Below are 14,728 nucleotides of genomic sequence, written 5' to 3' on the forward strand. Positions count from 1 at the left end.
GGAGGTGCTGAACTGCCGGCGGCCAGAGACTACGATGCATTTTTCTCTTTTGATTGATCGGCTTAGTTAGCTATTTTATACTAACAACAGAAAATGCTGATGTCGGCAAATGGCAGTTAAAAGTCTGGTCTGCCAACCTTCTAAAAGTCTATTTGGGAGAAACAGGAACGGGGTTTCCTTTCTTTCCAGATTATTAGTAATACTAAAATGCCTGGTCTGCCAACCTTCTTCATTTTATCTAATACTCCCTCCGCCCAAAATAAATGACTCAACTTTGTACTAACTTTGTATTAAAACTAGTACAAAATTGAGTCACTTATTTTGGGACGGGGGGAGTAATATCTACTTTGCTCTACACTGTTAAAAGTCTAATTATATTTTTTTACAGAGGGAGTACTAAATTGCCTGGTCTGCTAACCTTCTTCATTTTATCTACTAATATCTACTTTGCTCTACACTGTTAAAAGTCTAATTTGTTGTAGAAGGGCAACTATAGAGTCCCTTGCCGAGTAACCACTATGGAGAGCAACTAGGGGCTATGTCGCCTACTAATTAAAATGATGGTATGTGCAAATAATCATATGGAGCAGTCAGCCATACAAGAAAAAAGAGCAAGGCAACTAATTAGAACGGTGCCATGCACAAATAATCCTATGGAGCAGTCACCCATATAAACAAAAGCAAGGCAACTAATTAGAATGGCGGCATGTGCAAATAATCATATGGAGCAGTCACCCCTATAAGAAACAAGAGCAAGCTAGACAACTAATTAGAATGATGGAATGTGCAAATAATTGTACTGGACAGTCGCCCATATAAGAAACAAGAGCAAGGTAACTAATTAAAATGATGCCACGTTAATCGTATGGAACAGTTGACCAAAAAGAAGGCATTGAGCATCATGTGCACCTGCTCTCGTCCTCAGAGACAGCTTCAATGAACTCAACTAGATCCGCTGCTACCTTCAACCCAGATTTTTGGTCCTTTATACCCCGCAATATGCCAGAGTAAGCCTTGCATATTCCCTCTCTAAGCTGGTTACCGTAATCAACCTTATCCTCATCAGAGACATTGGCATAATATCTTGGGTTAGCAGCTTCTTTCAGCCTTTTCCTAACAGCCTGCAGGTGGTACTCCTCAAAATGCTTGCCGATAGCAAGAGCGATCTCTCCAAAGCATGCCAAAATTTGAGGTTTAAGCTTTAGTTTTGAGAGACCTTCGTAAAGAACATCCATCATATCATCACAGCATGGCAGGATTTCATCTCCCAAGACATGAAAGATAGTGCCAATCACCTCTAAATAGATAGGGGAGAATAGCTTCACGCTGTAATACTGACAAAATATTGGCATGTGATCCAGAAACTTTGGACCGACGGCACGAGCCAGAGCACCAATAGCAAGTGCTGCTTTATCGCGTGCGGTAGAACAGTCGCAGGTCAGGACACGGCAAAACTGAAGCAACATAGACTGAGCAGACTCCCTAACCTTGTCCGCGTGAAGTGAATTGCCCAGTTTCTCGATTATGGCATGCAGTACGTCACACAGCAACGCCTGAAGATTTTGCCTGTTAGTCTTGTCATCTGATGAAATTGCTTTGGCATCAAGCGCTGTGTTTAATCTTCGCATGATACGAGGCATCAAATCCATAATAGCTATTACAGCTTCAAAATCCCATATGTTGCTTACTCTCACAATCTCAATCAATGCGCCATAAGCAGATGCAGATGCAGGAAGCCCGAAAGGGGTCTTCTTATCAAGTTCCGAAGCAGAAAGGATAGCATTGATAACACCACTAAGAAAAGGTGAAAGTTCAGATGAGATTTTCTTTTTTGAATAGTCTACCTCAGATGAGATTGGCACATCATAACCTCGGGCAAGAAAATATATTGCTTCACAGACTTCCTTGGACACTTCTGGAACATCTTTACCCCTCTTTGACAACGCAGCCATGATGCGAGGAAAGTCTTCAGTTGTGAAAAATCTTTTATCAAGAGCTGGAGAATGCAGAAGCTCAAACACCTGCCTAAGAGTGCATGTAGCGGTGCCTCTTATCTCCATGTGTGGGTCTTCCATCTTGTCAATCAACAAACCGACCACAGGAGCGAGTTTTTCAATAGAAGGCCCTTCAAGGATAGCGCCTAGTACAGAAATAGCTGTCTTGCGACTACACCAATCTGCCACTTTGATGTTACCCTCGATAAACTGCCTTGCAAGTGGGACAACTGCATCCCCGATAGTTCTAGCGACGAGGCCTAGGCATGTCATAGCACTCATGAAGATGTTCAGTTCATCAACATCTCTTTCTTGGTGTAACGACAGAGTTTGTAGCAGAAGTGGAACAAGTGAACAAAGGGGATTCTCAAGGAAGTGACAATCTGCGGTCAATATAACACGAGGAAAGCGTTTTCTTTTTTCTCGGAGTTTAATCACTTTTCTACAAATAGTGCTCCAGAACTCGATACATTCGAGCGCAACTGTTTCGTCCACTCCTCCTTCCAAGCCCAAAGCTTCAGTTGTAAGGCTGAGTGTGGTTTCCATGTAAGGTTCTAACTCCATATAATATTTGGATGCAATTGCAGTAAGGCAGCCGAATGCTGCATGCTTGACCTCCACTGCTTCATCAGATTTAGCTGCATCAGATATTGCAGTCATTATACGATTTCTGCAATCATCATCACTTGCAAAGTCAGCAAACTTATGAACATTCTGTAGAGCTTTAACCGCTGCAACACGGACTTGAAAACTTTTCTCTGCCTGGTGGTTCATTGCCCGGATGACGGCATCCAGAACACCATTAATTGTGTCTTTCTCGAACCTCAAGGTCTTCTCCTCAAACACATACTCCAGCGCCTCTAGAGTTGCTTGCTTTAGTGAAGAAGGAGATGCACCCTGCTGTGCCATGTTGCGCAGTAATCTGCCAATGAGGTCTTGCCATCCCTGGGAGGGTATCTCAATATATGCAAGCCTGCCAATAATCTGTGATGAGGCATGCCTCGCCTGAGGAGCCAAAGATCCTAGTGTTATCAGCAATGACTCCTTAATCTGGGATTTGATACGTTGATCCAGGTTGTTCCATTGTTCGATGAGGATGCTGTTATCTTCAGAATACTTTCCTTCCACAGAATTCTTCAGCATAATGCCAGCAAGGCATCTGCACTCGTGCGGACTTGCATCACTCGAGAGCTCTGCTGATAATGACAGGAGGAAGTTGGGACGATTACGCTCCTGGAGCTGCTTGAGTTTGCATTCTGCTACTAGCCTTATGTTGTTATCCGGATCCTGAGCATCTTTTAGAATCTGAGTGATATTATCCATAGCTGGCTGTATCAACTGTCCGTCCTGGCAAACATGAAAAAAAGCATCCAGAATGGTTCAGTTAGAAATAGAAAAGGAAAAGGAAGCAGCCTGGTTACACACAAACTAACAAAGAAAATGGTAACGAACCGTCCTAAGAAAGGGCCACTAGACAAATTTGACATATAATAGCTTAATTGGACGTGTGCAAAGAGAACCACGCAAGGACAGGACTGTTACAAATTATCAAGTTAAGAGATGTGTGGCAAATTATAAGTATGGATGGATGTAAAATAAATAAATGAGCAGCACGATCGAGTGGCACCAATAGACCACCATTGCTAAGCTAGTTAATTAATATCCCATCCGGCAAGTAGGGATTTAGCTATCCCAAATTAATCCTGGCTGAACAGAGCCATGTATATAGCCTGCTGAGTGAAGTTATACTAGTATACGGTAAGTTAAAGAGCGTAAAAATGCAAGGACTAGGAGAACTGCTGACACCAGAACAGAGCAAAGAGAGGAGGGAGTTTCTGGACCAAGCTGCATGGTCCTAATATAAGCTCCAGCTAGCCCGTCAGATAGATGTAACCCAAGAACTTACTGAAGCATGGATATCTGTTCGGGCCTAATCAAGGTGAGATCGAGATTAGCTAGCTAACAGACTCTGTGTGTTTTTACAATGTTTATTTATTGGAGCACATACAGGCCCCAATATATATACACCCAAAACGTGCTTTGGAACATTAACTGCGAAAAATCCTAGCTAGCGAAATAATACCAGCGTACGAAAACACTATATATATAAGCTGAAGCAGCAGATTAAGAACAAAGACTGTACGTACATATACGCAGATACTATGGGCGTGTTTGGTTGCCTGGGTGGCTTTAGCCTGCATCACATGGGGGATCCTTGCTGAGCGTAGCCTGCTTGAGTGGATGCAAGGATGGGGTGAGATGTATGTTTGGTTGACCGTGTGATATGGATGCATGAGAGATGCTATACACGACAGATGTTGTTTGGTAGACTGAACATGGGACTTAATTCTGCTAAGTCTTCTCTTCCAATTCCAATATTTCAGATGGATCTGGACCATTCCATGGACAAAGGGAACAAGTAAAACAAACTTGAACTGAAATCTGGACCAAAAACTCAGTGTCGATTTTATTTATTAGGAGTTTCGCAAAGAAATCAAAATATTTGCACCTATCTAACACATTCCAATGAGATTTAGTAGATGGTCATGGAGGAGACCAACCAGGTGAAGAGCTCAAGGGCGATGAGATGGCCGTGGAGGAGATGGGCCGCCGGGAGGAGATGCCGGCGGCAGAGATTTGGCTGCAGCTGGATTTGGCGGCTCATGGCTCCCCTCTCCCCCACCCCGATTCTTCCTCTCGGTCGGTGGCGAGCGGCGGGCCGAGCTCTGGCGAGCTTGTCCGCGGTCATGGGTATACCTGGACGCGAGCCAACTCGAGCCGGCTCGGGCCGAGCCTGCCCAAAGCTCGCCGTTCCTCGGGCCGAGTCGAGCCGAGCTCAATGCTCCGGCGAGCCTCAAAATGGAGCTCGGCCCGGGCTTTGCCCTAGCTCGGTGCAGCTTGGCAGGCTCGCCAAGCCTGCGTGCTCAAGTCACTGCCATGTGGGTCTCCACATGGATGGTCACCAATGGGAGGCGAGGAAGACGGTGGCGGCGCTCTGATGAAGCTGGGTCGTTGCCGACCGTTCAGGAGGAAGACATCGCGACGCTCCTCGTGGACACGTGCGTGCGCCGAGAAGAAGACGGGTGGTGAGGTCGCCGACGGCAAGCGAGGAAGACGGCGGCGGCACTCCTCGTGGACGTATGCGGGCACCGCGAAGAAGGTCCAGAGCACGGCCGCGACGATGAGGGGAGCGAGCAAGTGGTCGACGAGGTGAAGGAGGAAGGGCGGACGAGTGGCGAGCCGGCGTCGGCGTCCGGCATGCTGCTGGCGGCGGTGTATCGTGCGGGCGTGGAGATGTGCATAACTGGGCCAAGGCAGCGTGCTGGCTATGGGCTGCGTGAGACAGCGTGCTGGGCTGCTTGCTAACTTGCTAAGGGCTGCGCTGGGCTGCTCTGCCGTGCGAGCTTTGGGCTCGCGAGTCAGCCCGAGTCGAGCCTGGCTCGGCTCGAGGTGAAAACAAGCCCGATTGTGCAACTCGGCTCGGCCTTTTTGTGTTGCGGGCCGAGCCTGACTCGCTCCGAGCCGATGCAAGCCCGGGCCGAGCCCAAAAGCTCGAGCTGAGCGTCCAGATATAGTCATGGGTGCGCACAGCGATGTCGGAGTGCGGTGGCGTCGAGGTGAGGTGTTCGAGGAACGCAGGCGTGGGTGCGCGCGGCGATGGAGGAGTCCGGCAGCGTCAAGGTGGAGATAGTCGAGGAGCGCCGGCGACATCGTCCTGCTGCTAGCGATGGCGAGGCGGAAGGGATGCGGCTGGATTGCGTCGTGGGGAAAGGACCTGCGGTTCCCTCAGCCTGCACGAAGGAAACACTCAAAACCTGCGTTCCCCTCAGCCTGGCTGGGAGGCCTCCTTTTGCATCAACTGGGCCAGGCTGAGGAGGCCACACAGCCAACCAAACATGGGCAATTTTGCATCGCGGGTGCGAGCCAGGTGCAGCCCACCCAACCAAACATGCCCTATATACTTCCTCCATTCTAAAATATAGTGTGCCCGCGTTTTTCGAGGTCCAACTTTGACCATAAATTAATCAACGGGACCAACTGTGGTGGGAGAAAAAATTATATAATTGAAAGCTTTTTTCAAATACGAATTCACTAATATAATTTTTGTTCCCGTCGCAATTGGTCTTGATAGTTAAATTTATGATCAAAGTTGAAGCACAGGAATAGAGAAAGCATTATATTGTAGAATAAAAGAAGCGCTTCCTTCTACATTGTGGAAGGTGTTCCCGGTGGAGGGAGGCGGTGGCGGTGGTGGCGAGCGGCCGGCGGTGTGGATTGGGACCGGCGGTGGTTTCTCGTTTTCTTTTCGGCATTGGGATCGGATCGGATCGTTTTCTTTCCGAATATGATAATTAACAAGCAGCCTTACAATTAATTAACTACGGGTGTATTGTGGGATCTCTTTATCCAAGGCAAAGGAAAAAATTAACCAGCCTAGATGTTTTTTAAAGATGTTAATGTTTATATACATCGTACTGGTGTAACTTTCGACCGGTCATGCTCACGCGCACAACACACGTATTACGTGAATTTTCTTTGCCACGCTGGCGTGGTCCTAGGCAAATTGCTCCCGCATGTCTCACGCGCACGATATGAGGCCTACATGACTGCCCTTTTTTTTTCTTTAGTTATCTCTTGCCTTATCTGTTACCTCTCTTCTACCTCCAGCCATATTAATTTTTTTTTCTGCTACAAAGTGTTGCATCCGGTTGAAAAAAACGCTGCAACCAACAAAATAAAAAGCTGGAAATAAAAGACAGCGGATTTTTGCAAAGTGATTTTTGCTAGAACCAACAGAGTCGGTGCTACAACCATGTAGAAAAGATGATACAACCACGAAGGGCGGTTGACAAGAGTTTTGCTGGAAGTGCCGATGTGAGCTGCAACCAGAAGCTGTTTTTGCTGCAACCGGTAATCACAAAAGCTACAACCGGTGATCAATTTTGCTTCATGGACGACATGGTGGCGGCACCAGCACAATATTTTGCTATTAACAGCTGACATTTTTGTTGCCACCAGCAAACCACAGTCGAAACTTTTCTAAAAACGATGGAAACTTTTTTCGTTTTTTTGTGTTTGCTACAACCACGTCATTTTTTTGCTGCATTTGGCAACCACAGAAGTTACATCCGGTTAACATTTTTGCTACAATGATGACGGCGGGCTACAGTGGTAAGCGTTTTTGCTGGAAGCGATAAACATTTTTGCTACAACCGGTGTCGTTTTTTGTTGGAACCAGCAAGAGCCTCGGGTGGGCACACGGCGAGGTACAACGCGAGCACAACGACAGGTGCTGCGGCCAGCGCCACCGGGTATGCGGCCAGCGCCACCGGGTATGCGGCCATCTCCCCCGGAGCTATGGTCATCTTCCCCGGAGCTGCAAGCCTGCAACCACGAGTGCAACCATGGGCGCACGCTGCTGCATCCACGAAGATGAGAAACGCATGAAGGCGGCAACCGGCGGTGAGGAGGCGAGACGGTTGGCGCGTGCGAAGACGAGCCTCTCCCTTTTCCTTGCGGGAGGTTGAAGATGAGAGAAGTTGAGGACAAAGGAATCTGACGGTTCGGGGGGCCCAGATCTGACGGATGGGGCTTGACCGGCCCAACGATTGGGCGGGTGCGCCGGCACAGATTGCTGCCTTATATCTAATCTCCCACAAATACATAATGCAGCAACAAGAAACAAAAAAATAAAGATAAAAAAGACTACAAACAGCTTAAATAAAAGGAGATATGCCTTATACAGACCTTCCGGTTGGCATAAATAAAAGAGATTGTGGGCTGCGGAACAAAGAAATTAAATACTTCTCATTGACAATAAATAAAGGGAGTCGTTTTACCTTCACCAAACTATGTTGTTTTTTTTCTCCTAGTGCAACACGCGGGCAATTTTCTTAGTAAAATAAGAAAATGGTCTAACTAAATAAAATCGTGTTTGACTCCTCTAGTTAATCCACATATATAGCAATTTTGGTTCTCGGTAACCCAGGATTTTTGCGCCTGTGGAAAAAATGAGTATCCATCGTGTTTCTAAAAACACGATTGCCATCTACCGGGTCACAACTAATTCTTGTCTTCTCGTTTTTTTCAACAAACCTCATGGTTTGGTTTCCTCTACTCCTATAAAAAATATAATTGGTGATAATGATATGTCTGTCATATTGCATTCACGGCCGTTCGATTTAATATCCAACGCCCACGAAACAATCTATGGCAGTTTTATTGAAAGAAACCCACCATTCTGTTACACATTTATAGATAAGACCTCGTCTCTCGCTCACAGCCTATCTCTCCCCCGACCTCATCCAACGCATACAAATGTTGATATCATATTTAAAAACTTGTTTGCAACATTTTTTAAATGTTCACGTGTGTAACACCCCTATGTAATGGAGCTACAGTAATCCATCATGATGATGCTAAGCTACTGAGATTTGCAATGGTAATCATGTTGGGATAATATCTCATTTCAAATTCCTTTCTTGAATTCCATTCAACTTCAAAGTGCAAAATGAAGTTGATCAAAACTTGTTGGAAAAATGTTCACCTTTTAGCAAATAATCCAAAACTATTTGCTGTAAGGAACACAATATCATCATCAACTCTAAATGGGCCTAATGCTTTTTAACAGAGCCAAAACAACATTTTAAAATGCCCTATTCTTTTTGAATAAATCCAAAGGGATTCAAAACATTCCCAACATTTTTATGGCAGTGCACAATAATTCTTTGGAATTGTTTTAGCCAATGGCATAATTTTATAAAGTCATTAGTGGCAAAAAGAAAATGCAAAAGCTGCTGGAAAAAGAAAAAAACAAAAGAAAAAGAAATTATAAGGGAAAGCAGAGGAGAGAGAGAGAACCCCCTGCCCCCTGGACCTCAACCAGCCTGGCAGGCCCAGCTGCCCAGCTCCCCGCACCGCGCCCCTTCCTGTTCCTCGGTCGCGCGCCGCTACAGGGCGCGGTCGCCACCGGACCCTCCTCGCCGGCGTCGAGGGGAGGATAAGGCCTCCACGCCCCCGGCGCCTCGGGCCCTTCTCCCACTTCCCCCTCCCTCGTCCTCTCCGCCTCACCCTCTCCCTCGCGCCACTCTTCACTCCCCCATCATCCCGAGCGCCTCTGTCGTCGCTCGCGGTCGCAGCCGCGGCTACCGACCCCGCCTTGCCTCACCGACCTGTCCAGCCGCTCCGCCATCGTCGACTTCCTCGTCCCCGTCCACGAGCACAAGCCGGGGAGCATCGCAAGCCGTGGATCGAGCCCCCCTTCCACCTCGGTCGTCGGCGATCTTCCTCCTCTCTGGCGACTCCTGCCGCTACTAAGCCTATCACCGGCCCCCGTGCGCCGCTCGGTGAGCCCCTCATCCTTCTTCCTTTCTCTGGATGCTCCTGCGCGTTCCCTAGCTACCTTTTCCCCAAGCACCCGAACGCAGCGCCACGGAGCTCGTCGCCGGCGAGTCTCTGGTGACCAAATAGTCATGGGTGTATGCCCATTAGCTTCACCGCATCGGGCAGCACCCGCCTAGCCCTTTCGCCTAAGCTATAGCACACCGTAGCACCTTTTTCGCCGTCAACCGTAGCCGCTCCGCCGCGGACCTCGTCGCCGGCGACGTTTCCGGGCAGGTCCGGCGATGCCACCACCACCACTGGACGCGACGCTGAGAGCTCGTTCGAATGAGCCTAGCCCCACTCCTCCCCGAGCCATGTACGTGTTTTCCGGTGAGATCTGAGCCGCGCCTGTCGGAGTAATGGGCCACGGGTAGGCTAACCCGAGGCCCAGAACCTTTCGAGACATCGGGGCAGACTGTGCCCCTCAAGATGCCAAGGTGAAGAGCTGTCCTCTGGGGGCAGGCTGGAGGAACAGCCGGCTGCCCGTATACGACCGAGTCCTAGAGGCAAGGCCAAGACGAGCCGACTCCTACTCGGCGGCTTCTAGAGAAGTCGGCCCACGACACCAGCGAAGCCCGTGCCCTCATCAAGGGGGACGGGACAGGGAATGGCTACAGTGTAGCCCATCCCCTTCCCCCTTTCCAGGGGCTGACGTGGTCACAGTATGCTGTACGGTGGAGATCTTCGCCCGGCGCAGCACTGTTGCCATGCCATCCCTGACATCATCACAGGCAGGCGGAGTCCTGCTCCCACGACGGACTGTCGGTACGGCCCAAGGACGATGGGCCCCACCAGTCAGCGAGAGCCCGGAAGACGGCGACGATCCCACCAGTCGGACCTGAGGGAAGTCGGCCCCTAGGAGTCGGCCCGCCCCTTCCTCGGGACCCACTCGCCATTAACCAGACAAGACGTGGAGTGCCTATAGTAATCACCCGCCAGGCGGCGGAGCTATAGCCACGAGCCCCTGACCAAGCATGCGTCATTAGAGACGCGGCAATAGTGATCAGCTGCCGACAAGACCCGAGAGCGGCGGGGACGGCCTGTCGGCCCCATACCCAACCAATCGGCGAGGCCCACCAGGCGGCGGGCCCCAGCAGTCGGCGGAGAAGCCGGCGGCCGAAGAGACTGACAGCCGGGCCTTACGCCCGGCCGGGTTACCATTGTACCCCTGGGGGTAGGCCTATATAAAACCCCCAGGGCACCCATGCAAAGGGTTCCCAACCTGTTAGAACTAGATCAGATCATAGAGGAAGGAGAGAGCTAGCCCTGCCTTCTCCTACCTCTAGCATACAGCTCAAGGAGCGCCTTTGTATTCACTTGTGCCTTAGTGATCATGCGGAGACCCGGCAGAGCAGGACAGGGGGTGTTATCTCCTAGGAGAGCCCTGAACCTGGGTAAAGTTCGTCGGCGTACGTGTCTACGCCTCATCCCGCTTCCGGGCACCGGCGACGTTCTACTCGCTCCCACCATGATAAGCCATCCATTGGCATATGTTGCACCCAACCCCCGACATTTGGCGCCCACCGTGGGGCGAGGTGCACCGTCGTTCGAAGACCTGTTTTGGACGGGAACCCCTTTTCTCCCTGGCGAGCGCAGCCAGCCCGACACGCCAGACGGAGTCTGCGCCGACGCGCTGCATGGCACAGAAGTCGCCTGCGGGACAAGTTGCCTCGCTGATCTCATTGGCGAGGTCCACCTCTCCGGCGATCCCGCATCCAACGCGGGCACAGACGGCCCCGAGAGCCTCCTCGCGGGCCTCCTCGATCAACTCCATGTCGCCAGCGAGCCAGCTGTGGACCTGGAGTCTGTAGGCTCCACCGACCCGATGTTGGTTGACTCCGACACTGCGTCGCTTGACGCGTTCCCCACCAACATGGTGGTCTACGATGAGCCGCTCCCTCGCGCGGAGAGCGGCGGAAGCAACGTCACAGAAGTGCTTGTCATCGGTCACGGCGAGCACTCCGGTGGAGGTGCTTGCGACCCGCTCGACGCGGCACTACAAGACCTGACGGCGCCCATCCCAGAAGACGCTGACGCCGAGATGCTGGAAGCACGCCGCATCCACCTCGTCGAGGGTGCCAAGAGGCTTGCCAGCATGAGACGCCTGTCGGAAGCCTATCAGCGTGAGATGGACCGCGCTGTGGGCGGCACGCCGGCTCCAACAGGGCCCAGCCGCCTTGGCACGGTCCAGCAGCATGGCATGGCCATCGCCAACCTGTTCGGGGCAGATCGCCCCGTCTACGCCACGCCTGCGAAAAACATCCGAGCTGCCTAGGCGGCAGCAGAAGAGCTGGACAAATTCGAGGGCAAAGAATGTCGCCAGATGGCAGAGCACATCCAGCGGCTCCTTGACGCGGCTGCCGAGCAACACGAGGCCTGCTGCCGCACTGAGGCGCCACAACGGCAAAACGATGATCTGCCCCCCCCCCCCCCCGCCAAGACCAAGGCGTGACCTCTCGGATGCCGACTGGTGACGTCCGCGGGAGAAGAGACAAGGAGCCGAGTGCTAGACGCAGCCGGACTCACATCACCATTGAGCACGACCAAGACGGTCGCCCGAGAGGAGTGGAACGACGGTTTGACTGTTCGCCTCCTCCCCCTCGGAGGGAAAGGCGCGTCACCCCACCACCTGTTGAGCACCCGACACTCGGCGACTGCCTTGGCCGTCGAGAGGGAGTCGGAGAAAATGATGCCCGCCGCTGGATCGACCGTCTCCACCGGTCCCTGGCGCTAGAAGAGGAAGACGAATTGGGCCCGCCCTGTTTCGGCCCCCGCATTCAAGACGAGCCTTTCCCCAAAGGGTTCACGCTCCTCAGAGACACGCCCAAATACACCGGCTCCGTGAAGCCGGAGGACTGGCTGGTTGACTACTCCACCGCCATCAGCATAGCAAACGGCAACAAGCGCGTCGCTGTAAAGTACGTTCCGCTCATGCTCCAGGGCACAGCCCGGACATGGCTGAACAGTCTGAAGCCCCATAGCATCAACAGTTGGGTTGACTTCACCGAAGCCTTCATCCGCAACTTCACCAGCACGTACAAGCGGCCGCCCAAGCCTCGCCAGCTCTCCTTGTGCGTGTAAGGCCCCAACGAGTCGACTCACGACTACCTCACGCGCTGGGCCGAGCTCCACAACTCTTGCGTGGGCGTGCACGAGGTGAAGGCCATCGAGTACTTCACCGCTGGGTGCCGAGGGGGCACCCTCCTCAAGCACCGACTCCTCTGCGACGAGGCGGCGACCCTCGACGAGCTGCTGATCATAGCAGATAAATATGCCATAGCCGACTCCTCCATGAAGGCAGAGATCCAAGTTGACACCTCTGGCAAAGTGGCCCATCAGGCTCCCCGAACCCCGGCTGGCGACACCAGTCGGCGTCAACAGCAGAGCGACCACAAGCGCAAGGCCACACAGCCGGCTTCCACCAGCCGGCAGGTGGCGACAGTCGAAGACCAGCAGCTAGAAGGGCAGCCTCCGTCCAAACGCCAGAAGGGCGGTAAGCGCAATTGGTTGCCGGTTTTCTCATATGAGCAGACTCTGGATGCACCCTGCAAATTCCATAGTGGTGCGAAGCCATCCAACCACACCACTCGGAAGTGCCATTGTCTCACCAGGATCGCCAAAGGAGACAGCCTCTTGCCTCCCCCGCCTGTTGGGCACCCGCCTCCTCCTCCGCCCCAGCAGCCGGTGGTCAGACTAGTCAGAGCCATACAAGACAAGTACCCGGAAGAGCATGGAGCCTATGTCGTGTTCACCAGGGTGGCCGGTGATCGATGCAGCAGGCGGCTGCAACAGCAAGACGTGAATGTGGTAGCGTTAGAGACCCCAGAGTTCATGCATTGGTCCGAGAAGCCCATCAGCCGGAGCAGAGCCGACCACCCGAAAGTGATGCCCAACCGCGGCTCCTATGCCCTGGTTTTGGATGCCACCTTTGCCACGGACAGGCGAGCTGCTCGTTTCTCCCGAGTTCTGATAGATGGCGGCAGCAGCATCAACATCATGTACAAACATACCATGGAGAAGTTAGGAAGCAAACAAAGGCAGCTTCAGTCCAGCCGGACTGTATTCCATGGCATAGTTCCTGGCCTTTCCTGCTCACCAATCGGCAAGATCCAGATAGACGTCCTCTTTGGAGACAAGGATCACTTTTGCCGAGAGCCAGTTTGGTTTGAGGTGGTCAACCTTGAGAGCCCATACCACGCACTGCTTGGCCGGCCAGCTCTGGCCAAGTTTATGGCGGTCCCCCACTATGCCTACCTCAAGATGAAGATGCCGAGTTCCAAGGGTATTCTGACCATAGTCGGCGACTACAAGAAGTCATCCGCCTGCGCGGCTGAGAGCAGTCGGTTGGCCGAGTCCCTCGTGATCGCAGCTAAGAAGCGGCTCCTTGATCGGGTTGTGGCGATGGCAGGCAAGCGGCCGGAGATGTTGCCCAGTCCCAAGGAGTTGGAAGCTGAGGGCTCGTTCAAGCCGGCCAAAGAGACAAAGAAGATTCCCTTGGACCCGGAGCACCCGGAGAGGTACGCTGTCGTAGGTGCAAACCTCGACAGCAAATAGGAAAGTGAGCTCGTCGATTTCCTCCGTGAGAATCGGTACATCTTTGCATGGTCCCCCAAAGACATGCCGTGTGTCCCGACAGATTTCGCCGAGCACAAGTTACATGTCCGGCCTGATGCCAAACCAGTCAGGCAGCCCTTGCGCTGCCTATCACAAGAGAAGAGAAGAGTCGTTGGAGAAGAGATAGCCCGGCTGCTAGCAGCCGGCTTCATCATGGAGGTGTTCTTTCTGGAGTGGCTGGCCAACCCAGTCCTTATGCTGAAGAAAAACAAGCAGTGGCGTATGTGTATTGATTACACCAGCCTCAACAAAGCATGCCCCAAGGACCCGTTCGCTTTGCCGAGAATCGACCAAGTGATAGACTCCACAACCGGATGCGAGCTGTTGAGTTTTTTGGATGCATATTCAGGATATCACCAGATCAAGCTGAACCCGGCCGACAGATTGAAGACCGCCTTCATCACACCGTTTGGAGCCTTCTGCTACTTGACCATGACGTTCGTCTTGAGGAATGTCGGCACCATGTTCAACGTTGCATGCAGAAGTGCCTCCTCAAGCAACTCGGTAGAAACGCCCACGTTTACGTGGACGATGTGGTGGTGAAGACGGAGAAGCATGGAACGCTTCTAGAAGACCTCAAGGAGACCTTTGAGAACCTATGCCGGTTTCAAGTCAAGCTCAACCCAGAGAAATGCATCTTTGGAGTACCAGCCGGCCAGCTTCTTGGATTCTTGGTCTCAGAACGCGGCATAGAGTGCAACCCTGTGAAGATCAAGGCCATCGAGAGGATGGAAGTA

The 14,728-nt window shown here is 51.9% G+C and overlaps 1 protein-coding gene across 1 annotated transcript; it reads right to left on the reverse strand.

Moving 5' to 3' along the window:
- Positions 1-899: 899 nt before the first annotated feature.
- On the reverse strand, positions 900-6,307 carry LOC125532132 (importin subunit beta-1-like). Its single transcript, XM_087523342.1, has 5 exons — positions 6,205-6,307; positions 4,086-4,105; positions 3,901-3,924; positions 2,494-3,341; positions 900-2,226 (listed from the first exon to the last, which is right to left on the reverse strand). Exons 1-5 carry the CDS (start codon positions 6,305-6,307, stop codon positions 900-902), a joined length of 2,322 nt encoding a protein of 773 aa, XP_087379468.1.
- Positions 6,308-14,728: the final 8,421 nt, after the last annotated feature.

This window comes from Triticum urartu, chromosome 5A, assembly GCF_056163025.1.
Source record: "Triticum urartu cultivar PI428250 chromosome 5A, HENAU_Tu73, whole genome shotgun sequence".
NCBI classification, from domain to species: Eukaryota; Viridiplantae; Streptophyta; class Magnoliopsida; order Poales; family Poaceae; genus Triticum; species Triticum urartu.